The sequence below is a fragment of the Malurus melanocephalus genome, unplaced genomic scaffold, assembly GCF_030028575.1.
Source record: "Malurus melanocephalus ecotype Western Australia unplaced genomic scaffold, MMel_1.1 scaffold_50, whole genome shotgun sequence".
NCBI classification, from domain to species: Eukaryota; Metazoa; Chordata; class Aves; order Passeriformes; family Maluridae; genus Malurus; species Malurus melanocephalus.
The window spans coordinates 474,161-500,234 of NW_026623282.1; the positions used below are offsets into that span (position 1 = coordinate 474,161).

Consider the following 26,074-nt stretch of genomic DNA (forward strand, 5'->3'; position numbering starts at 1 on the left):
CCAGCAAGCTGTAGTGTTGTATACTTCTGCATTTGCTGGTTACCCGTTTAAAGGAGCTCTTCCTGTTAAATTTATTGCTTAAAAAAATACCAAGGCAAATTAAAATATCTTCAGTACCCGGTGTGGAATTTTAGTTTCTATTTTTTTTTTTTTGACTCTTTTGTTTACAGTGTTTTGGCCTCTTGAGCTGCTGTAGTTAGTGCCTCTGCCAAGGTCACTTGAATGCTTGCGGTTTGTAAGCTTGGTCAAGAAGAGCAATGCAATTAAACTAAGGACTGGCTGCTACTTGGGAAATCATTGAGCAGAAATGAAGGCAGTCATGGGAGGAATTCATTATGGGAACATGCTTGTACTGTTTATCCAAACATCATCAAAACTGTTCCTGACAGATTACATTTCTGTGTTTCATTTTCTGCACTTTCTCAATGCATTTGTAAGTATGAGTTTTTACAGCTCAAACACCTTGGTTATACTGTTCTGAAGTGTGTATGCTTTAGAATAACATTGGAATTGAGTGGGCTGTGGATTTGAAGAGCAATGTAATGTATAGGAAAGAATAAAGGTGAGAACAGGGAGGAAAAAACAGTCAGATTTACATTAAATATTCAAGCCAGAAGGTCTGAGAACAGGAGATCCCAGTATATACGACAGTAATTATGTATAATGCTCCATGTTGTGTTTTATTTGTACACTTCCACTATCACAGTCGACTTCTTGAGTGTAATTTGTTGTCTGTATTCAAGGACTTCTGTTTAGGGTTGTTTGTTKTTTTGCTGGCCCTTACAATTATAATTTAGTGAATAGAGGATTCATAATGTACACGGTTGGTGTGCCAGCTATTTCAAGACATCACTTAAATTGTAGGGGATGTAAACTTTTCAAACCATGGTAATCAGAAAAAAAAGTTGCTATAGCAACTCTTTAGGAAAAGTGTACATCTTCACAAGCTTTTTAGTCAAAACAATGCACTTGAAACCTTGCTTATGCAGAGGATTAGGCAATTGGTGCATTGGTTGATTTGAATGGGTAGTATGTAGTTGGCTGTTAGGAAGTTCTGAAGTCTGAAAAATGAAGTATCCAGGGTTGTTTCTCCTTGACTTTTGACTGTGCTTTGGAGTGGATTGAACTGCAGTATCATATCAACTAGTGAATACCATTTGGGTAGTAAGTTAAAGATTTAGTATAGCATACAAGTACAGTTGGATTCCTGAACTTTCCATGTGATTGAAAACTTGTGGAAAAAAATATTTCTGTTTGGACCAGTGAGATATGTTTTAAATGTGCTTTCTCTCACTTACTGCCTGTTAGTGTCACAATGCCAGTGTGTATTGATGTCCTCAGATCTAAGAACGGACTGTGTGTCAAACCCTGGTGTTTGGCATGGCTTAGGTGACATTAACCAGGGGTGTAGAACTTTTGTGACGTATCAGTTTTCACTGAGTTTGAGACTAAAAAGTTTAGGGATTTTTTTGGGACGTGTGTATTTGTTTTTTAAAAATATAACGCAGAGAGGACCTTCTAGAGAACAAGCAGGCACCTTTAATTAAGTGCTACAGTTGAGAGAGGAGACAGAAGCAGGAGATCAGGCTTCAGGAACTGGAGAAAAATCTGTCTAGAAAGCAGTCTTTATTGCTAGATCGAAGGAGTGTTCTTCACTCATTCACACTTACCCCCGAGTGTTTCAGAGAGAAGAAATTGAAGCAATATGTRCATATTTGTTCTGCCAGTTGCTGCAGAATAATTGCCTTGCAAACTTCTGTGGAGCTGTAGACAATTTACCTACTCATATTGAAAGAGAAGATTTGTGTTACATCAGATTAATACTCATGTAGTGTTTACAGGGTCAATAGCAGTTCTGGAAGCCAGGACAGTATTCCTGATGGTGTTCCAGGTGGATGACAGTTGCCAGCAAGTTTGGTGCATCCMATCTGTAGCTCCTATTTGACAGCCCTTGCTTTGCAGGTCATTCAGATTGGGAGTAGAAGTGGGGCACTGATGGGATTAACTGACCTGCTGGCAGCCCCTGGGGAGAAAGCATGGATGGATATTGCAGAGATGAAGGATCACAGTCCCTGAGTGCAGTGATTACAACATATTTGCAAATGTCATTGTTACTGTATGTGCACTGATAAAGAGCATCATGTGTATTGTCAAAACATTGACTACCTGGATAGCTTTGTAGCTGTTCAGATTTTGCATCTCTTGCTTAATGCAMAATGATGCATTATGCATTCTCTTTTGTGACAAATTTATCATCAGTTTTGTGGTTTCCAGMAGAATGCTGAGAAATTCTGTTTGAATGAACACTTCAAAATATGGTTTAAGTGTATGGAAGTAAGTTTTGTAGCCCTCTGACATCAGAAAATATGAATTTATGACTGTATAAAAAATAATTTCCATGTATTTGTCTTAATATTGACAGGGAACATTAAAATACTGCAGGTTTTATAGTATGTAATTTCACTTTCAGGAGATGTGTAAGGAGCAAACATGGGCAGACAAACTGCTTATGAAAAGCTTTTCATGCTTGACATTTTCTAGAAGCCTAATTTAAGTTGCCATTGTCGTTCAAGCTKGGGGAAAGGAGATCAATCATGTGCAAGAGAAGACAAATAATTTTTAATTAAAAGGCTAAATTAGGGCAGGACTGTGTATTAAAAAAAAAACAAACAAACAAACTAAGAAACAAAACCAAGAAACAACCAAAAAAAAAACCCCAAAAAACAAACCCCACTAAACAAATGGTCAAGAACAACCTTCCAGCAAACTCATAATCTTTTCTTTCTTTTTAACCAGTTACCAGCTGGGCCAAAACAACTGATGCAAATTTATCCAACTCTTTAAATGGTTTGACCTTCGTGGGAATCCTGGATGCAAGAGTGGGCAGCAACATCCAGGGCCTTCAAAACTTGAACTCTGGGACCCTGAGAGATCTCTCATTGCCTGAGTATGGACCTGACCAGCTGTCCAGTGCTTTAGAAGATTGTCATAGCCTTAAATCAGTGGATTCTGGTATCCCAACTCTAGAAATAGGAAATCCAGAGCCTGTTCACTGCAGTGTGTTAAATGTGAAGAGAAAGCAGTCAGAACCTGAACTTGTGCCTGAMAGGGCTTTTCAGAGCGTGTGCACACTGCCGCCGTATGTGCCTCCACATTCCTTGACTGCTGAGCATGACCATGCTGTGCGAAAATCCTCGACTTTCCCGAGAACTGGGTATGACACTGTCAAACTTTATAGTCCAACCTCAAAAACTCTAAATCGAAGTGATGATATCTCTGTTTGTAGTGTGTCTAGTCTTAGCACAGAACTGTCAACAACTTTATCAGTTAGCAATGAAGACATTTTGGACTTTGTGGTCACAAGCAGTTCAAGTGCAATTGTGAATCTTGAGACTGATGAGGCACACTTTTCGGATGTTACCCTGAATTCCACTAAAGAGAGCAATGACCAGACCCAGCTGCAATATTTTCATGAGACAGATGTGGACAATAAACGGAAAATACTGGGACCTTTTACAAAYTTCTTTGCCAGGTAATATTTCCTTAAAGTATATTTTAACAAATTATGCAAGATCTTAAAAGAAAAGTCTTGTTTGATATTACTTCGAAAGATGTAATAGCTTGGTGTTTTAATTTACATTGGTATTAACATATTTTTTCTGTCATGAGTAAATGGGGAAATATTGCTGGGGACCGAGGCTCTGCATCCTGCTCTATATTACRTTTATGGTATATGGAAGCATCTTAWATCTTGGAAGATTCCTTCTATGTTACAGTAAAAGGATTTCTGAACAAGGTCTTTTTCCTCTGAACAGTGGCTTCTCCAGTGATACCTTTTGTGATTTTGGCCAAGGTTCTTAATCTTCTGTCACATAAATAGATAAGTATAGGTAGGAACCATACTTGTATTAAAGAGCTTTGACATCTGATGATTTATAAGTAGTTTAGTAGTGATGGAATATTATTCTAAGAGTACGAAGCTTAAAATACAAATACTTWACAAGCATTTGGTGTGACTACTCTGATCTTTCAAAATCTCATTTRCTGTTTTTTAATGCCCTTTTCCTTAATTTTTGTATGGAATGAGAACATCTTTCATTGTGTCACTTGTTGAAATGATACCCCAAAGCAGTTTCTAAATGTGGCCCTTCTATGAACAATAAGGTTCTAAATGCAGWTACCCCAGCAAACTGGTGAATGAGGAAAAGAACTAATTTACTTTTGGGGGATTGAGTTGTTTGCTGGTAGGTTCTTCTCTTTAAGTTATGTAAGGCCTTCATAATGGCTTTTTAAAGTTATCACTCTGAAGAGTGATAAATTTTAGAGAAATTGTTCTAGAAAGGAATTTTAGACATCAGGCAGAGTTGGCTAAATAACCTGTTTTGCACATGGCTTCAGCTAATCTCTTTTCCCTCATGCAGTTTCTTTTTTCAAGAGAGTAGGCTAATAAAATACATCGAGAATTGGCAAGCATCACTCTTTGAAAGGCTGTCTTATTTGCAAAGCTTAAGAGAATCTATTTAGATCTACTAAACTGGCTGAAGCCTTTACTCTTGGGTTAAAGTACTGTGCAGCAGAGCTCCAGTCATCAGTCATGTTTGAGGTGCTGATGCTTCTGTGGACCCTTGTCTCTTTGTTGCCATGGAACCAGACTTAATTCTGAAGCAGGAGGTTTCTCAGCACTTCAAAGCATGAACTTTTGTTACCCATTCTGGTAGCACAACTGCTAACTCAAACAAATGTTGTCCTTCAGCCTGGAGGGAGCACAGTGGAACAGGCGCATTTAGACCCTGCTCAGAGTAGGGTATTTAATCACCTCCCAGCTTTTCTTATCCAACAAAGCAAAGCCATCTGTCCAAATTTTGTTCTAGTGTAGTCTGTGGTGGTTTTACCAGTGTTACAGAAGCTGTAGTACTCACTAGACTGAGCTTTTTAACCTGAATCTTTATAGGTACATTGAATACCATGACACAGAGGCTGTCATTACTGCCTTTTAAATAGGGAACATACAATCTCAGTCACTGGATTATGTCATGGTAAGAATATGAGGATTAAGTTCAAACTAGGTGATCGGCTTTGAAGTTCCAGGTGCTCTGTCTGTAGCCTGACCTTGAATATCCTTCTCTTTGGCACCCCGTTTCTGCTTTGTTTTGGAAACAAGAGTTGCTCACTTTTTGTTTGTACTTGCACACCACACCTCCATGTTTTATGCATGTCTTGTGTCATGAGACCTGGGGATGAGTTTCACAGGTATTTAACAAGCAGGGAGCCATGGAGATTGTTCTATGCCACAGGGGGTGCTATCTATATTTATGCTGTCAACATGGTTAAAGTTCAAAACATGCTGTTGCTAGTTTAGTTGATGTTTGCAATCTGCCATCCTCGAGGTTGAAAACTCCCTGTTCCCTGGAGTTCTTGTGGGCTCCTAGGATTCCCAGTGCTTAAACCAGTTCTGAAGTAAATGAATCTGGGCCTTGCAATGTTTTGTTTGAAAGCAGCTGCTTTCTAGAGGCCTCCTTACGCAGCTCACCGTGGGATGAAAAGGAGGCATTTTGAAAAGTATTGTTAAATACTTTTAAAGTTAAATTTATTTAACTTTAAAGTTAAAGTTATTTAACTTTACTTATTTATTTATTGTTAAATACTGTTAAAGACCAGCTTGCTGAGAGGGAACTTCCAAAAGCAATTTGTTGAAAGTGCTGCAGTAGTGGGTATWAACAAAAGTCCCAGAAAGGAGTATGTTCTTAATGCTGCACTCTGTGCTGAAAGRAGTTTCAGTTGAGATTCAGTCTCGCAGGTTAAGAGCATAAACTTTCCTTTAGAGAATCAAGAGTGAGCTATGGCAGGAGAAAGTCAAATTGCTTTGGCTTTGTTCAGTGGCTGGCACATGTGTGTGCAATGTGGAAGAATGAGACCTGAGTGCTTGGTATACAGCCTTCCAGCAGCCTGACAGTCATGGGGTTAGGCAGCAGTGCAGGGACAGCCTTAATCTGCAGATTTAGCTCTTTGAGGGCTTCTCTGAGTAATAGGATMCAGGTCTGAAGCACTGAAAGCAAAGACAATTCAGCTTAAATTTTTGCACAAGTTGTTGATATTTGGTAAAAGGGAGAAACCTTACTTCTTGAAATGGCAAGTATTGTGCTTTTATTGAACCCCATCTGGCCTCTGAGGATGTGTTAGTTTCTCTGATCTTATCAAGAGTACCCTTGGCCTTGGCATGTCAGTTAAGATTTGTGGCGGCCTGTAGAGATAATACTGACAATAATTAGATGCCTCCAGTGCTTGGTCACATGGGCTTAAGCTACTTACGTATCAGTTGGTATCAGTTAGGAGTAAATCTTCTGCAGTATCCAGAAAATGCTAAGAGAAATACTTGCTTTAGAATATAAAGTTATTTTATGGCACTCTGTAGATTTATTTTTCCTTTTAGACTATATGCATATGGGCATATATACTGTGCACAAGGCTATGTGTTCCATATCAGTTCTGTGTGGTGTTACGAAGTGTTGGTTTTGCATTTACAAACTAGAAGAGATCAAAGAAAAGAGAACCCAGTTGGCTCATTTTCTTCAGTCCTGGCAAGATCACTTGGGAAWGGAGTGCTCCTGTCCTGCCTTCTTGAGCACTATGGTGAAGAAAGTTTTCTGGACTGCTTCTCTGGCTCAGTTTGTTTCTTCAGCAGTTTGAGTATCTGAAAGGTCTRGTTGTTTCCTCAGGCTGTTTGGTGCACCTCTAGGTGTTGGCATGCAGATCCAAAGTGAGAAAAAGAGGCTGCTTTCTTGCTTACACACAGCTTTCCTCTTGAGAGAGCTTAAGGCAGCACCACAGGTGCAATGTTCTCATTAAGCTCCRGGTTGGCATATGAAAACAGATTATTGCTTCTGAAAGCAGCTGTAATTCTGACTGTTGACAAAAAAATCTGACATATTGGTTGTTTTCAAGTGTCATTTGTATCAGCTTCCAAAGCCCAGAGGTCTTTCACGTAAGCATGAGTTGCAATTAATTTCCTTCATTTGAACATATGCAGGGACTTGGTTTGTAAACTAGTGTGAGCAAATAATTGGCTGGGAGACTAAAGAATCAGTGGTTTGTCTGCTCCTTTGCCTTATTGACCCAGAGTAGTCTGGGTTATTGAGTTTTACCTTTGGACTTCTGTGCAGTACTGCTGAAACTTGTTAAATGTGTGGGTCTTAAACAGCCTTGCTGAAACAGGACTGTTGTAGTCTTACTGCAGAAGTTGTAATTTTCATTTATCATTTTCAATTATCATTTTGCAGACTGAGAATAAGAATTTTTATGGTTACATGGAGTGACCATAAAGGGACTAGGACTGTGTACAGTTAAATAATAAGCCATGTAATTTGTTTCATTTTAATGCWCTACAAGCAGTGTAAGTCTTTACTTAGTCCACTGCCATGAATATTGTCTGTTTATCTAGGAATCTGGATATTTTTTCTTTTCAGGCTACTCCTAGGAGTTTTTGATCCAAGTATTCTAAGTATTTGAATCTCAGGAAGCCTCTAAGGACCACRGGACTACACATGAAATTCAGGGCTTTAAGAAAAACATTATATTTTACTATTTCCAAAGAAACTGCATTTCTGGGAGAAAGCTTCTGGAGCGGGATTGACATCCTGTACCTTAAAGCATAGAAGCACCATACATAGAAGCACATACTTCATCCAGGCTATGACCTTATTTGCAGTCTGATAAAAAAAATGTGTTAAATTTCAAAACAGTAGCTACTGGTTTCAGTGTTAAGTCTGAAATCCTGTGAATTTAATACATTTATGTCACATATGTAYACACAAGTTTTGAGATTACTGGTCATATATAATTTGGAGTTCTGAATTTAGGAATTAGGTCCATCAGTGGCACAGATCTGTGTTAATGAATAGGATCCTTTCATAATGCTGTTTGTTGTTTTTAATGAGAGGACAACTTAYTGTACTTCTGTAATTTTGGTGTTAAAAGGAATGGCAAGGAGCATTGTAATGTTTATTTTTCACTTTCATTTCTCCAAAAATGGTAATTCACTGACCACAAGAGGGAAGAAAAATTAYGAAAATAATTTCAGTTGATTAATCTGAGATATTAGATCAGGTGTTGTCTTCTCTTCCATGCAAGTTACTGTTCAATGAAGCATCTTACAGTGTTGACTGTTCAGGAGGAGACAGGCTGAGAACAGGGCYGCAGTGTGTAGGAGGAGGAACAGAAAGAGCTGGATGCACTATGGGGGCAGATAKAAATTCACTGCTTTTAACCACAAGTGAACAAAAGCAAGTCAAACTGCAGGTGGAGATGTCCAGAAGCTGATGGGAAGGACTCTAGAAGCCCAGCCTTTGAGGGAGGGAACCTGCATGGCCACCCAGCACAGGCTGCGTCCCTGCCCTTCTGTGGGCTGGGCTCCCAAGTGTTGTAGTTGCCTGGCCCCACAGGATTCACTGCCCTGTCAGARGGAAGAGAAGAATTTGGTGGCAGTTTTGTCCTTCCGTCCCTTATCTGGKAGCATTTGTAGCAAGTTTTAGTCTGTAACAGATGGCTAAAAGGATCAGGAAGAGCGGGAGGCAAACAAGCTCATGCTTCGGTGGTGTGGGAAACAGCACAGGCACTGAGGATCCGTTTAASCACCCCAGAGGGTGCTGGCAACAGTATTGTGAGGCATTCAGGTGTGCTCATCTGGACTGTGCTTCAGTCTTCACAATGAGATTTTGGATAGTTCTTATTTGAAAGCCACTCTGTCTACTTGAGCTGTCAGACTAAAGGTCCTCTCCTTTCCTGTATTTACTACCAAGGCTCTTTGTGAAATGAAAGAAAAGCTGCAAAATTTTCTGAAATAAACATCGTCTCTCAAAGCAAATCTTCCACAGGTGAAAAGCTGGAATTCTACAAAGCAACAGCCTTTGCTTTTTGATAAAGGTTGAAAACTGTATGATAGGATTTTCAGAATTCCTGTTTTCTTATTCAGAGCGTGAAGTTTTTAACTTTGTCATGTGGCCTGTTCTCCACTAGGTGTTGAACTGAAACTGTCTAAATTAATTGCAATCCTTATTTTCGCTTTATGTGTGCGATAATGTAACTCTTTACAAYTGCGGTTATTTTAGTTCTGCCTTAAATTTTTCACTAAACTTTGAGATGTAGCTCTGTAGAATAAAGGAGAGTAGCTTTTGGAGGTTAAAATCTTAGTTTTAGTGTTGTGTAACTGGAAACAGTGTTGCTTAAGCAAGACTTTTAAACAAAGAATCTTGTGAAGTTATTTGTTCATTGTGGTAGCTAAATTAAATTCTGCTCAGTAATACTTTGAGTTTTGGAAGKTTTTTTTAGTAATGGTACAAAACTATGCATTTAAGTGAGGACAGTGTGGTCTAGTTGTTACTTAAAAGCAGGTAAAAGGTGCTTATATTTCTTTTCTAGTGGCTGGTGGGAGGCACTGCACAAGTCAGGTACTGKCTGGTGAGTGAGATCTGTAGCAAAGATGGGTGTTGTATGTTGCCTGTAGCATTGAGCTATAATGCTTCCCCCACCCTCCTTTCCCCTCTGGGGTCACAAGTCCTGCCAGCAAACCTGCTGCAGCRTGGGCTTCTCATTCCCAGGGACCACAGGTCCKGCCAGGAGCCTGYTCCAGTTCTCACAGGGTCGCAGTCTCCTTTAGGCACATCCACCTGCTCTGCTGTGGGGTTCTCTGTGGGCTGCAAGTGGATCTCTGCTCCATCCTGGACCCTCACGGGCTGCAGGGGCACAGCTGCCTCACCACGGTTTGTACCAGGGGCTGCAGGGGAATCTCTGCTCCAGCACCTGGAGCACCTCCTGCCCCTCCTTCTGCCCTGACCTTTGTGTCKGCAGGGCTTTTCCTCTCACATAGTCTCACTCCTCTATTTTGACTGGTCCTGTGCAGCATTTTTTTCCCATCTTAACTGTTATTGCAGAGGAGCTACCACTGTCTCCATTGGACTCAGCCTTGGCCAGTGGCAGGTCTGTCCTAGAGCTGGCTGGCATTGGCTCTGTTGGACATGGGCGAAACCTCTGACAGCTTCTCACAAGCAGCCACCCCTGCAGCCCCCCACTGCTAAAACAGAAAGCTTGCCGTGCAAACCAAATACAACATTGCACACGCTTGCTTTTGAATAGAAAGAGTGAGAACTACAATTTTTTCTCAGATGKTTATGAGACTTCAGGAGCTGATTTGGGTTAATGAAATTAAGGTGTGTTTTCATTCTGATTTGTTGTCTGTGTGAAGGTTTAGTGAATGGGTGGTTTGGATGGTCTCTGTATCTTCATTTAATKTGCAAGCACTTTCCTGATGTTTTCCTTTTGTTAAAAAGAACTGTGAGAAGTGGATGACATGGGGAAGGGAGAGTATCAGCACAATTGTTGATGCTCTCTCTCCATCTGATCAAAGTATTGTCTAATGTTCAACTGACTTTTTCTTTCCTGAAAAATACAGTGAGCAAGGTGAAATTAGATGGAATAAATACAACTTTTGCTCCTTGATGTTTGTATTTATAGTGTCTCCCTTCCTGTTTTACGTAATCTGTGGAGAAGTTGGAGTCAATATTAATTTTAGTTTTAAACACATTTAAAAAGGCTCAAACAAATAATGGTCTGTTGAAGTTTTCATCCTTACATTGAATCTTACCAACAGAAATGGTATTTGGAAACCATGAATTTTCTGAATCCATTCCTTATTTGTGTTAAGCCTCCCTTTTAGTCATTAGGTACCTCCAARGTTTTTTCCAGCCATACCATACGAATGATAAAGACAAAAAAACCTTACGTAAATATTAGGGTCATTCACACCTTAGTGCTGACAGAACCAACACAGGAACTTGGCAACAACTGGAGGTAGGACGAGGTATGTACTTGGTGCTTGGATTCCCATTGGTGAGCAGGAGCCCTCTGCAAGTGTGGAATCACAGAGCAGTTCAGGTCAGGAGGGATTTCTGGACCCCTGTATAAGCCCCTGCTCGGTAGAGGGCTGGCTTCAGCACTAGAGCATGTCCCTCGGGATCCCATTCAGTTGTTGTGAGTAYGTCCAAGCTTGGAATTGACCTCTCTAGATGGCACAATTTGGGATTTATCTTCTACCACTGTGATTTTTTTTCCCCTCCCCTTTCATCCATTTGAACCTTGCCTTGCAGCAGCTTGCTGCTTTGCCTCTTGGGTTTTTTTCCTGATTGCATCTCTGAAGATGGTCATCCAGGCTAAATGAAAACACSTTTCTCAGCATCCCTGCTTGTATGTTGTAGGCCTCAGCACCCAGCCATTGTAGTGGTCATTCATTGGACTTCCTCCAGTTTTTGATCTCTTGGTTGTAGTCCAGGAGCCCMATGCTAGATACAGATATYGTCTCACCAGGCAGAGTTTTTATTYACTTTTTCCTCTTGATCTTAATGCAGAAAGATCCACATTTAATCTCTATTGCTTCAAGTTTTCTTGGATTCAGCTTTTTGCTTAGGAYGACATTTTGTGTATTCTTTCTCTTTATTTGTGTGCTAATTGTTCTTAAAATCAATGAAGAAATCTACTTTCAGATTTTAGGAATGGAATTTTGAATTATCCTGATAACATGAGGATAACTGGGAATTTGGCCAGCTAGAAAAGGATCATTAATTATAGGTGATTGACACTAACATTAGTTTGAAGTGGGAGTGTTGATTTTGTATGACAGTTCTAACTTGCTGAAACTCCAGATTCTGGAAATTCTGGAGTATTTGCATAGTTGACCAACACTGCGCGTTATCCATGTGCAAAATAGTTCTTGGCTTGCTGCAACCAGTCCTAACAGCTCAACTCGCAGGGTTACTGCTTGATTTATCTTTGCATGGCTTGGRTGCTTCAGTGCAGTCAGCACTGCTTTGTTCTCCTGTAAAATGAGAGCTGCCCTCTAAGAAAAAAGAACTACCCTATTGTAAGCTATCAGGTGTCCTGTACTGCTAACTTGTATTGTATTACTGTTTCTGTCAACTGTGGATATATTTTTTTCCTGATCTGCAGGTATCTATTACACTGTAAAATGTTATTGTTCTTGATTCTCACTGAACATACTGGAATGTCAGTGGTTGGAAAACTTTGTTTGTAGAAATGTGTTAGRAATTTATAAAATACAGTTCCATGATTAGTTACCTATTTCATTGGCAGGTCAACTTGGAAGCTGTCTGGCTTCATTTCTGTTGATTTRTTTATCCATAAACAAAGCATTGTTCTTTCTTTAGTTTGACCTTTGGCAATCTCCCAGAGATAAAATTCTGCAAATCCTGCTTTGTACRTAATTTTGGAATCTTACTCAAAGCTTAACTTCTGACTTGTATATGGAGGTTCATCACCGTAGCCAAAGTACTTGAACTTTTTTGATGATTTTTTTGTTTTGTTAGTCGTTTTGTTTCATTGGGTTTTTCTCCCCAAAGTATAGGTTGTCTGGGAGGTGATGTGGGTTTGAGCAGAGGGAATGTAATAACTGCATCTAGTGAATTATTTCTAGAAACCAGGGTTACTTGGTCATGGATATCAATTGTTGGCTTTTACCTTTGTATAATGTAGGTTTAGGGTGTTTCGGGAGACTTGTGTGGGTGTCCTGACAAGAATGCCTTCCAAGTCCATCAGTTCTTCAGTCATCATGATTTATGTGTCAGTTTTGTTCCTACACTGATCAGGTAACAAAAATTCCTTTGATAGAATATGTTGCTGGGTTTTCAGGATTTATTTTCTCAGTCTCTGGAAATAGTTTAAGTGGGCAAATTGGGAACATCTAGAAGTGAGAATCTTTCTTCTGTTTGTTGCAGATAAGTTGCAAAAGTTATGATTTGTACAGAATAGAGGAGRTCATTGGAGGATGAGAAGAAAACAATATTGTTGTACCTCTTGACAAATTCCGACATTTTTGCCAACAATGCAGCAAATACTTAATAGAATTTATCTTAATACATTTTTTGCACAATAGGCTCTGTACGTTATTGAAAATGTCTTGTTTCAATGTAGTTTAATGGATGCCTTGTGGAATAATGTCTAAGGAGACATCTCTTACAGTGATTATGTGCTCAGTGTGRGTTCTTATGATTAATATCTGCTTACTTATCTAAAGTCTATACATGGAATTAGCCTTGGATAGGCCATGGGGCTCAAGACCTTGGTGCTCTCTCCTTGTGTAATTTAGAAATACCAGGGGAATTTAGAGTCTTCCTCCCRAAGCAGCTGAAATAAACTTTGACTTGCCTCTGTTTCTTTCTTGCTTCTTAAAGAGTCTGATATTCATTTGAAATAAATGTCTTTCAAGATAAAATTTTTCTACAAAACTGAACCTTTTGAACTTTCTCCACTGTCCTTATTTTTCATCTGTTCTGCTTACGAGACTGGTAAGTCCTTCCAGTAGTTAATTTGCATGACTATTCCACTTACTTTGTCTTCTGAAAATAATATTAATTGAAAGACTAACTAAAATTTGGAGGATGCATCTTGAGAGCAGGAGATGTGTGTATTTTTAAAACTCATAACAAAAATTTACTTGCATTTGCAAATTAGTGGTGGTTACATGCAAATAAGAAATTGCATCAGTCTGCATGAGCTGGATCAGTTTCTGGACAATTTTCATGTTTCTGTACACCAACTGTCTTTTTAAGAGTAAGGAACCCATTTACTTGCAAACATAATTTCTGTGCTAGGTCAGTGTTAGTTGACATATTCCAGCTCACTTTTCTTGCTTGCAATTGTCATTCTGTGCTGCATGCCAGTAGTTCTAGTACTGTAGAACTTCATCTAAGRAGCCCTGGCAAATAGTCACAGCAATACAGTTAAAATGCAGATTTTCTGAAGAACCCAAATGCAAGCTGTAAAAACTCCTAAATCCTATGCTCCTCTACTCTTTTGTTTCAGGAAACTGGTGTACCTTGGGAGTTCTGGTAAAAAAAATATAGTGTGTTGAAGGGAGGTCCAGGTGTGTGTGCACCAATAGGTGCCAGTGGGTGTTTATGTGCCTGCCTTACTCAGCTCCACCTCTGACAGCTCCTGTGTGAGCTCATCCTTTTTTCTGTTGTTTCAGTGACTTGTGCCAGAGGAGGAGTTCCTTGACTSTAGTGGTACCAAACTTCAGGGATCTCTGAATGGGCACAATGTTGAGCCTGCCCGGCTAGAGAAGACTTTGACACTTTTCAGGGAGGAGCTTTACTGCTGACTTCGAGACTTGTAGTAAATTGTCACCAGAAACCATGTGTGGATAGGTTTGCATACTGAATGAGTGGTAGGAGGATGTGGTGGAAAGGGATGACCTCTTATGGGGTGGCTTCACATATGTTGCTTGGGACAAAGMACAGCTAAAATGTGGAAAGAATGAATAGTTTAAAGGCTTGTGGAGCTGCTGCTCTCARTCCCCCTCACAGGGCAGTAATTGTGGGCAGTTGTGTTGCAGATCTCCTGTCCTTTTGGAAAGAGAATTGGACAGAACTAGATAAACTTCCTGCTTCAGTGGTGATGTTGGACTGTTTTTAAAAGCAAAAGCTTTTGAAAATGCTGTAACAGATGCAATATGGTTAGGTTTGACTTGACTACTTGTTATCTAATATCTTTAAAACCAAATTTTAAAAATTTGTTTGAGGCTTCAGCCTGACCATGGCAGCACACAAGGCAACATAAATAGTGGCAGTATATACACATGCAGTGCATATGTACGGCAACTATTTTGTAAGTTTATTTCAGCAGTGCTTAGAGAACTAAAATGGAATTGTTTTTAAAATTTTATTTAAAAATAAGGTTTTTGTGACACTGTTAAACTTGCCCCTTGGTATTAACTTCCTCTTTTCCCCACAGAAAAGGCAGCTGGGCAGATAGTATAGAGTGGTGATGCAATATCTGTGTGTTCAAGTATAAGATTGTTCCATCTCTGTCCTGTACCACAGGATTTTCTTTGTATGTAAAAATTAATTCTTGAGTTGGAATTAAATTCTCTTCAGATAGGTAACCCTTCTCCGTAGCTCAGTTAAAATAACAAGGTTAAACAGCTCTTTGGTGCCAAATACTGGTTTTAGGTGACTGTGCAAAAGCAGTTTTCTAATGGAAATTTGATGTCAATTGAATTTCTGTGTTTGGCTTTTCTAAAATACTGCAGACACGAAGTGTAAAATAGCACATACAACAGGAATGCAGATGTAACCCATGACACTTTAATGAATCCCCACTAATGAGACTGCAGACATGATGCATCATGTCAGATGTTCTTGTTAATATCCCTATTGTAAATCATCATGATGCGCTCTGATAGTTGTGAAGAGGACAGTGAGACTGAGCTAATGATGAGCATGTGATCTTTTCTTTCAAGGCATGTTAACCCTTTTTTACATTCAATATCTCAAATTATTTTTCATTATCTTAAAACACTTGTAATGGAACTTGGACATCTAATTACCCTAGAATTTGTGATCTTCAGTGTAAAGATTGGTTTGTTAAGGATTTTGTTTTGTTTTGTTCAAATAGAGAGGTTTTGCTTCTTGTTAGCCTGTATTTTCCATTAGTAAGATCTCCTTAAGTTACCTTTAGCACAGAATTTTTCTTAGTGAATTTGCTCAGAAGTGAAACTGCCGAGTACTTTTTTTTTTAAATCGAGGGAGCTGCGTAAGAATAGGGGGAAAGTAATTCTTTTCTAGTGCTRCAGCAGCAGAAAAATGAAGGGTTTTGCTATGAGTTATTTGCTCTGACATATATGTGGTAGAAGCTTCCACCTAAGGCAGTTGCATATTTTAAGCGTTTATTTTCACTTCAGGAATCTCAAGTAGTGACTTTATCAGGACTGTGTGGTGTTGTGTGATTTATTGCAAAGCTCTGCAGGAATTTAACCAGAAAACATAGCTGGTTTTTGTCTGATTTTTTTTTTTTCTCCCCCTCAAGTTTTCTCAGAATAGGTGCAAATTAGGTGCAATCTCTTCTGCTCCTTCCATGCCATCCTGTTATGTTGCTTACCTTTGGTGTGTTCCGGTCTGGGGCAGGTCGGGGTTTCATGTTGTGTGTCCTCAGTCAAAGCAAGAACGGGTTGTAGTTTGCTCTTCTACATCTGAATGTGTTCATTTGTGGCTGCTGATTATGTTAAGCCTTTTGGGCGTTTTTAGACTKTTTGGAGTTTGTAAAGTGTGGACARCAACMAAACASTGGGATTTAGGCCCRGACAGAGGGMGGAGGAAAASGAGAGTGCAGAATAAAATTTGGATATTAACCATGCCTGCTGCTTTCAATTCAATATATATATTATAAATTAAAACTGAACTGGAAATCCCTGACATAATACAAAGAGATGCCTGGTGCCCTAGAATGTCAGGGTACAGAAGAGCAAGCTGAACAAGTGCTGTGCCATCTGCTAGATAAGCTRTGGAACAGATTATTTATTATGACGCTGCCTCTAAAGGGAAAGTAGATAGCTGGGATTGTGGAATTGAATTGAGAGGAAGTGTGTGAGATTGRCTTTTCAGATTTAGTTCCTCTTACRCAGGCACTTGCAGCAGAGAGCTGTTATACTTTTATCATTCCAATTCATCTTTCTTTTGYTCCTGAGGGTAAAGACCTGCTGCTGTTCTTAAAATCTCTCAGAGGAGACTAAGGGAATTGTTGCTTATATATACACTTGTGCTAGTAACCTCTAATGTGGAGAGAAAATTGCCTTTAATTCTCATGTTATTGCAGTGCTAATGAAGTGTGGAGAAAGCCTTTTACATGCAAAAGGATTTAAAAATGCCCAGAGCTCTTGCAGAGCTGTGCCTGCTTACTCTTCCGGTATCCCTGATGCTAGAAATTTTTGTTTTCTCTGAAGATGGCTTGTAGCCTGGTATTTGCTTGCTTCTGAAGTAGTAACAACTTGAAAAAAATCCTTTTGCAAGAACAGCCAGTCTGTCTTGCATTGTGTATCCTATTTAGATGCAGTAGATTGTATGGTGTTCTTTCTGTCATGCTTTCCTTTTTATTCTTAGATATATTTTAGAACTTGCTTGATATTTCTCCATTTTAAATGGACTATATATATATATATTAATCTCTTGTCTGTCTGTCTGTCTTTATATCTTATTTCCCAGGTAGCTGTCTCAAATGATGATACAAATCCATCATCTCGGGCTTTAGTTCCCTTATAATCTCTGTGTAGCTGAAAGGGGTTTGGAGAAGTACAGTTACTGCTTAGCTTTGACATCAGTTGTAATTGACTTGCATGGTTTCTGTACATAAACACTTTGTTCTTATCTTTTTAATATGATAATCTGTTCTTGGTTTGAATTTCAAGGTAACTGTGCCCTTGTGATAYAGAAGCATGTGATAATTTGTATAAATATATGCATATTTAAGGAAGGCACTGCATACTATTATATTGCAGCACACTCTGATGTTATAACCTCAATTGCTCTCCACATATTAAATGTATCTCTTGTATTCCAGCAATGTTATCTCAGTTGGTATAGCTATGATAGTGTTCATGACATTTGATACAAAGTGACCAGAAAAACAAACTTTTCATGCCCAGGTCGTTCGTGTTGCAGGCATGTAYTCAGCTCTTTGAGAATGTGAAGCCCAATATAGGTTTTTTTTCCCAAACTATCACACTTTATATGTAAGAAACAATCTTGATGGGCCAATACACAGCACTAAGGTAGTGACTGTAAGGAAAAGCAGTAATGTAATGTCAGAATGGAAGCATCTCTGGTTTGAAGGTGCTGGAGCTACCTGCAGATTGCAGTAGCAAAAATGCTTTTGTTTCAGTGGATTTTTATTTTTCTTTTAAATCAGGGAGCAAAAACCTATAGTCAGTTTCCAGAAAAAACTACCTTGAGGTGAGGAAATAACAAAACTAACCTGGACATATTTGAATAAGTRCTAAACTAGACAGTGGGACATTATTAAAGTAAAAATTTTTTTTTTATGTGAGCATGCCATGGGTGTAGAATATCTGTGCTCTTGGAGAGTTGGRTTCTATAAAAAGCATGAGGACTGGTCTCTACTGCATGTCCAGGTTTGGAAAAAGTAGTTTTGGTGTGAAAATGCAAGTCTGCCATGTAGTTTATGATTAAAAACTAGCAATGCCAATAAAACTAATCTCATTTTCAGTGGCTTTGTGTCTAGTTTTATGACTGTTTCTGCAGTGTTTAAGCTAACAAATATTAGCCATTTTAGGGRGACTTCAGAATTAATTTGTTTTGATGACTGCTTTTAAGCTTATTTAGGAAAAATAATCTTTTATGAAAGCAGATCAAATACAGTAAAAGGATACTATGTCACCAAGGGTTTTKTGATTTTTGGTAGTAATGTGTTTTAACAGGTAGGAAGAGAATGTTTGTGCAGCAAGAGATTTAGTATTTTGGCCTTTTTTTAAAACAGTGAGGCTGAATGATCTACAGGAAGGCTAAAAAATGGTGTCCACTTTTAGAAATCTGGAAAATGAACTTTTTTTAATCCAATAAAAGTTATCTTTTAACAAGGTCCATTGCTTGGTATRGTGATAATACTGCATGATATACAGTACCTTTTGAAGCTGGGAAGGAGTATCTGTCAGCACAACCACAAGAGGAGTTGGAATATACGATCAGGATACATAAAATTAGAAAATGTTCATTCTTCTTTTTATTATAATTAATCATCCCTTATTCTTAATAGAACTTTTTATTTTTTAGGAATTTGTTTACCAGAAAGCAAARTGCAAGATTTGAAAAACAAAATGATGTACGATGGAAGTTGTTTGGAAAAGTACCTCTTGGAGAAAACATACAGAAAGATCCAAAGAAAATACAAAAGGTATTTGTTTATTTCTGTGTTAGGATTAATGGTGAATGAAGAAGCCAGTGAAGTTTRTGATCTGTATATATGGCTGTGCAGCCTGTTTGTTTGAGTTGCAGACAATTTCAGTACCAGAAAAGGCTCATAGTTGAAACTTTACGTCTGTTAGAACACTGCTATTCAGAAGAAGGTGTTCTATTGAGTATGTGAGGTGTGAAGAGCCTTCCTTAGTGTGTCATAAGAGAATAAAAAACATAAGTAAAACCCACTTTTTTCCAACATTGTTGAAAGCAACATTTCAGAGAACTTGTTCTACTACAAGTGAACCCAAGCTCTTGGCTAGTGAATCAAATTACTTGCTTTTCCAATGGGGAAAATCTTGTGAAATCCAGCTGTGTGGTCCGTGTTTTGTGAGCTGCTCTTTCAGTGACAAGAAAACAATCTCTTTCAATCCGTCTGACTTGATCTGGGATTTTTGGATTGTGTATAGCCTTTTTATGTGTTGGAGCTGTTCTGGTATTTCAGTTGTCACTTCCTTGTTCAAACCACCATGGGAATAGTAATGTTTGCATGGAAGGATACCCTGTAGTAAAACTTCAAAACCAGCTGCTGTGTATGAAATGCAAATGCTGATTTGAAGGACTGTGCTACTTAATTCAAGAAATTCATGTGTCATGTGACTGTTCTTAGCTGTTGTTAGGCTGTTAAAGTGAAATTGAGGCAGCTTTTTGAACTTGCCACTGTACTYGACTCAGACTTTATCTACAGCTTGTCTTGACACCATTAATGGGTCTGAAGTGTTCACCAAAGATTTTTGATGACAGAATTGAAGAGGCTTAATACTTGTAGTACTCTGACACTTAGCAGTGTATTTTATTGTAGTGCCTCTTCTTTCATAAGTGGGTAAATAATTTATTAACATTTTGTGGTTGTTGCTGTTACTCTGAATATTTTTCCTTTACGTCCAAACTATCTTCCATTATAGCGTTGAATGGTTGTGTTAAATTTGTTACAAAACAGTCTCTATGAAATAATTATGTGGTATGGCATCCAACCATTAGTGAGTTTCTGGCAAAATTGCAGTCTAAAACAGTTTTCTCCAGTGCCTCTTGGATAACAATAACTAATTCTTCCTCATTGATTTGGTGCTTTTCCTGAAGTTATTTTTGACACRTAGACTTTGAGTCATGAGTAGTGCTGTAAGTCACTAACTGAGCCTCTCCAACATCTAAAAGCTTGATTTAGGTGACCCCTCACCAAAACAATGGTCAGGTTTTTTGAGCACATAAGCTGTTTCTCAAGCCCTGAAAAACTCTTCTGACAGGCTCACTTGTTCAAATAGTATATATACAATGTAGCATCATACTGTATTTTAACCATGTAGGAAAATTAATATTTCTCCAGTTAAGATGTTGCTTATCCTGTTTCTAATGCTGAAAATAATCACGAGTATTAGTCTTCTGATGAAGAAGCAATATTGTTATATGCTCAGATTGGGTTGGTTTACTGGGCCACTGAGAGTTTTTGTATAGTTTTTATCAAGTTGAATGTTTCAAAGCTTAAAAGCTGTCAGAACAAGTAATCTTGGAGAAGCTGGAAGTGCATTTGCAAAGGAGGTTTGCATGATTAATTTTTTATATCAATTATCTTCAGGAATTCTACTTGAGCGGAACTGGYTATGCCAGTTGCTTTTGCAATTAATGTTTGAAAATGCACTAAAAGACAGATGACAGCACCTCACTGAGAATAACCACRGAAGTTAAATTCTCTTCCCTTTCARTAGACTGTAGAATTGAGCTAGGCTTTACAGCCAGTGTTTATTTTAAAAACTCTTTTCAAGATTGGCAAGCACAGAAGTTGTAAGTACTGCATGTTTGCAAGAACTTCTCTCCCCCCAGTTTTGTTAGTGAATGCTCTTCAAAAGAAATTCSTTTAAAAATTCAAGAACAGGTAACCAGCATATTATTTGATTGTCTTCTCTGATGTGATCTGTCTTCACAGAACTTGTTTGCGTGTGGCCAGTCAAGATTTTGTGTACTAAAAGAATAAGGCATATAGAGGAAAGTCAGATTCGGCTGTATCCTAGAGATATGTTACAGCTTTACTCCCCAATGAAATGAAGTTAATTTTTTTCTATAGTGTGTTTTAATTTTAATTTATAGTACATTTTATTTTTTTTCTAGAATAGCAGAATCCATTTTTAAGCAATGAGTTTTGTTGGGTATTTTTTCCTTTCCAAGTGTGCTTTGACCCTACTGAGGTCAAATTTAGCTTTCAATGTATGAATTCCAGAAAGAGCTCAATGGAAKATCTTCACTTTTTTAAAGGTTCAATAAATAATGATAAAATTCAGCAYATATAACACTTGAGGCCTTTCAACAACAACCTTTACTCAAAAATTCAGGTCAAAATATTTCATGATCTCATTAGCTGACATTCCATATTGGAATATTTAACAATTTTAATGACAGATTATTAAGAAATAAAAAATAATTATTATTTTAAACTTAGAGATTGTAATATTTCCAATTTTTTTTGTAATAATTAGGATATGGCTATATGTGGGGGGGGGGGGGTGGTATCAACATTCCATGAATGCCAATTAAATTAAATGGATGTCACTGTCAATTAAAATCATTTGTTCTGAAGAGGCTCACTCTGCATTGCATGATRAAGTGGAAATGAGCTCTTGAAACAGGAAAATAAATTTCTTGGCTCTCAGATGATGCTTTGTTGTGGGATGAACCATAAAGCTTATAACATTACTGAATGAAAAACTTTGTAAGTTGAATTTGGTTAGTTATCATTCAATTCAATCTTCACTTAATTTAATCTATAATCCTAGTCGATGAAGTTAAGTGATTTTATCACAGTCAGTTTTCGGGCTTGGATCTGTTAGATAGAAAAGAGTTTCAAAGCAACAGTGTCCAGCAAAAAATATGCAAATAACTTACTACAACCCAGGCTTTAGGCTGACAGTGATAAAATCTCCCATCATAAGCARTGTGTTTTCTCCAGGTTATAAAAAACTCAAATGCAGAGCAAAGTGTCCAGACTGCTGATGTGTGGAGGTTCTTGTGCAGCTCCACGTGCAGGAGCAGTCGGGGTGGAAGYGTGGTGAGCTGCTGCCTCGAGTTCYGCATCCGCACATCTGCAGCCTCTGCTGATGGCTGGCAGTTGCTAAAATTACAGAGCTTTTCTGAGCATTTTCCTGAGCCGTGCTTTACGCTGCAYTGACATGGTCTGTTCAGGGCCTTTTGAAGGGGAAGTGGTTGGTTCAAGCTGGCTGCTGGTTGGCAGGAGTGGTTCTACAGCTTTGGATAAAGCACTGTCTTCTGCTTATTTGGAATTTGTCTTTGGATACCCTGGATGAGGCATTGTGACTGATGGCTATAGCTGCCAATAGGGTGAGCATTTGCACATAGGCTTCATCCCCACTTTGAAGCTAGAAACTRTATAGTGTGTTTTTTCTGTTCTGCACGAGAAGTCCAAGGATGTGAATGAGTCACTTCCCGTGTTCTCTGCTGTTGAGTTCATTTCTGTTTGTCAGCCTTCAGAAAGGCAGGATTAAGATGTGTGTGCCAGAGTTCCTTTTTTTAAGATAAAGCAAGTGCAGTGTAAGAAGGTATAGAGACTGCGGTCTATTAGCTTAACCTATGCCTATTTTTGTTACATTCTCTGGAAATAAGGGTGTAACTACTTCCCCACTTAAGAATTATAACCCAAAACCTGCAAGTTACCTTAATGCACTGTTTTTGTGTCTCCTTCTGATCCAGTTACAAATACTTTTATTATAATTGTATGTAAAAAGCATCTAATTTTTGTGAAGATAAGTAAAAATAAGTAAAGGAAGGAAACCTAATTTGCCACTGATGAAGTCCTAAAAAGTCTTCTCTTTTTCCCCCAACAAGAACAGTACTAAGTAGTTCATTCAGCAATTCTTGTAGACTGTATTACTCTACAAAGAGTGTGCTGCCTTTATCCTGTCTTGAAAATCAGCTGCCTCAGAAAAAATCTACTATCATATTTAAACAGGTAAAGCAAGAGTAATAGCTTCCATTCACAGTAAATGAAAGGGTGATTTAATACCATGTCAGGATGATTGTTCCTGAGTATTTTAATAAYAAAAGAATTTAAAATGACCCAGTCAGGTATGATACTCTAGCACAGTGTAGCTGACAAAGTGCTGCTTTTGATGCTGTTGGAATTTCTTCCTTTATGTTAACAGCATGTGAAAGTACAGAATATGTTACAAGCATCAGACTAGTAGAAAACAGTAAGCTTTGAGTATTGGTTTAAATAGCTTTTAGAAGCTACAAAGTGTTTTTGAAAGGAAGTGAGAGTTTTTTTTCTTCCTTTTCCAGATTTAAAGCTTTTGTTTTAGCTTTCTCACTCTCTAAAATGCCTTGTAAATTGTGCAGATCAAAAGCCCTGGAAGCTGGAGGGATCTTGAAGATCTGTAGCAGGCAGTGTTGGAGAAGAAGTATCTACTTTCAGGARTAAAGATACTAAATAGAAGTATAGGGTTGGTTAGCTGTTACTGCATTTACATTGTAGCTGCTGGTCTGGGCTGCAGGATCTGTTTCAATGCTGGTGTAATGCTTTGKGGSAAGTGCTTTAATTTTGAAGTGGTTYTGTTTGTTGCAATTGAGACAGTTACTTTGTAGCCCAAGTTGATACTTTAGCGTTGGACAGAATATGAAATGTCATACCACAATTTTTTTAAATGCAGGAAGCCACAAATTAATGGGAAAATGACTTTTGAGTGTCAAGTACATAGCTCTTTCTAACTCCAAAATTTCAAGGCCAAAGATTATAAGTTTTTAGGACATCTGATGCATTAATGGAAGTTTGCTTTCATTTGTGTTAAATGAGAATCCATCATGCAACCGGTGTTGTCTTCCAGTGCTAATAGAGAGATACTTAGTGTAGTCAGTAAGCTTTTTCCCATGTAGTAACCTTCCACTGGCAACACACAGGAAGCTTTCAGATTCTGCCTCCCCCGATGGGTTTTTGAATGAAAATAGGTGTCTGAYGAGAGCAAGCCTGGAAATAACACCATGTGCCTTTGACTCTTGCRTTGCACAAGCACTTGGCTAAGCATAGCTGTGAAGCAAAGCTGGCATTAAATTCTTGGAAGCAGGTGTGTAGCCCCTAAATGTTGTGGTGGAACTGCCTATTCTAACTGGAGACTGGAACATTTCCATTGCTGACATGTTAAATTGAGAAAGCTTTGCTAGACTTGATTGTGCTAATTTTGTGTTAAGCAGAAGCAAGCTCCTAAGAAACCYGACCCTTAGGTTTTCTTTGTTGTCCAGTTTATACATCTCAAACTTCATCTAAAATTAAAGAATGGGGGTAGATAGAGGTTTTGAAAGGCTAACTCKTACCATGTTCACTAGCAACCACAAAAAAGCTCATGTTCTTGAGCTCYGCAAAATGAATGGAGGTACTGTGTGTTACTGGAAACCTGTAACACACTGGAAGATACAGATGTAAGGATTTTGAAAAGCCAGACTCTTTTCTTAAGCGTCTTTCTGAAGGAAGACTAGCAAATTTTATGTTCTCTCTCTGAGGACTCTTGGTCTTAATTTTTGCCCTGMTTCCATTACAAATTTTTCATGCCTGTTAGTATTTCCAGATAATTTTCTTGTGCTTATTGAGAAATTGCCACTTGCTCATGACAAAAGTTCAGTGGAAAGAGTTTCATGAATATTGAAGCCTGAAAATAGTCATTACTTTAAGCCACACGATGAAGGTATGTTGCCCTCATTAATATATTTGTATTTGTGTGTATCTTTAAAAGCTACAGTTTCTTCTTGTCAAGACTGAACCTTAAGTAGTGAAGATGACTATATTCAGGAACAATTACATTTTGATATAGGTTTTTTTGGTTTTTTTTTTTTGGAAAATTAAACACAGAATACACAAGGATCTGCAACACTAGACAAGTGATGAGATAAAGTATGGAGCACACTATCATTATGAGTTTTTATTAGGCATGTAAGAAATTGGCACCAGTAATCGCTTCAAACATAATTTCATGGAACAGAGAAGCCAACATGGATGCAAAAAAAATATGCAGAGGCTGTAATGCAGTAGATTTATTCCCTTGTTTTTCTGTAATTTCTAAGGGCAAACAAGTATCAAACTTGAAGAGGTCGGAGACCGTTAAGGATATCCAAATCTTGATGAGTAAGCACAAGGGAAATTAGCGGAGAGATCTGAAAATGGGAGAAGTTGAATATGATTAAAATTATCAAAATAAAGTATCTTTCTCTGCACTAGTTTGATGTACATGTTGGAGTCATGGAGCTAAATAGAAGTGCAGATCAGTGCAAACAGCTACAAAGACAGCTGTTTGCAAACAAAGATAGTGACTGTGTGCTGTGGAGGGTATGTGAACAGCATAAAATACAAGCTGTTGTKCATTGCAAAGTAGGTGGCATTGCTGGGTGACTTTTACACTGTCTTGAAGATTAAAAGTATTTGAGGCTATATTTGCAACTGATTTGAGAACTTGCAAAATGAAATGCTGTGTTCCTCTGGCTCCTTTCCTATATCCTGGAGTTAACCTGGCTCTTTGGCCATTTCAGAGTGGTGTCAACATCAGGTTGATGTGGCATGGAGAGTCCTTTTATTTTTGTGTCAKGCTCAGAGTGAGGGTGACTGTTCAGACACAATATTCAGGCACACTAAGAGTGTTATTTGGGACTAGCTGGGAAAAGTAACATCAATACTAATGTGAAATGTCAGAAGAAAAAATTGCTGAGAGATTATTTGGAAGGTATGATGCTGAGACTGTAGTGATAATTAAGGTGAAGAGATCAGTGAGCAGGCATGCAGATTATATAAAATTATGTTTTCACATGAAGTCCATATCCAACGGAATTCCAGTCCCTGGAATTGATRTTTACAGAATATGCTGAAAGCAAGTGTTGATAGCATTTTGTTCTGACAGATGCTCACAAGAAAATAACGGTAAAATAAAACAACCATTTAGCTTGTGTTCTCTTGCTCAGACATTTCCCAGATGCTTGTCCTGCTGGAGGCCTTTCTTGCAGATGTTTCCATTTGATTAATACCACAGTGTACTAGATAGTGTCAGTACCTAGGGAAACTGTGCACATGTTTGGATATGCAGATTAAATTGTGTCCTTTGCAGTGTTCTAAGTAGGAGGATGTTGTTTTTTTGTTGTTACTGTGAATCCTGTTGGAGTCACTCGTAACAGTACACCGTACAATCTAATTGAAGATCCTGCTTTTGACAATAAAAAGCTGTTCTGAAGTAACAGGGTTCATGGTATGCTTTTTCTCTGGGTACCTCAAATATCTTCCTTTTTTT

At 38.3% G+C, this 26,074-nt stretch overlaps 1 protein-coding gene across 1 annotated transcript in view; it reads left to right on the forward strand.

The window, feature by feature from the left end:
* The window catches only part of TBC1D14 (TBC1 domain family member 14), a 63,669-nt gene that overhangs the window by 2,571 nt on the left and 35,024 nt on the right, over positions 1-26,074 (forward strand). Inside the window, exons 2-3 of the mRNA XM_057365252.1 lie at positions 2,797-3,532; positions 18,627-18,747. Of these exons, the coding sequence (XP_057221235.1) occupies positions 2,797-3,532; positions 18,627-18,747 (857 nt within the window). The remainder of the gene's footprint in view (positions 1-2,796; positions 3,533-18,626; positions 18,748-26,074) is intronic.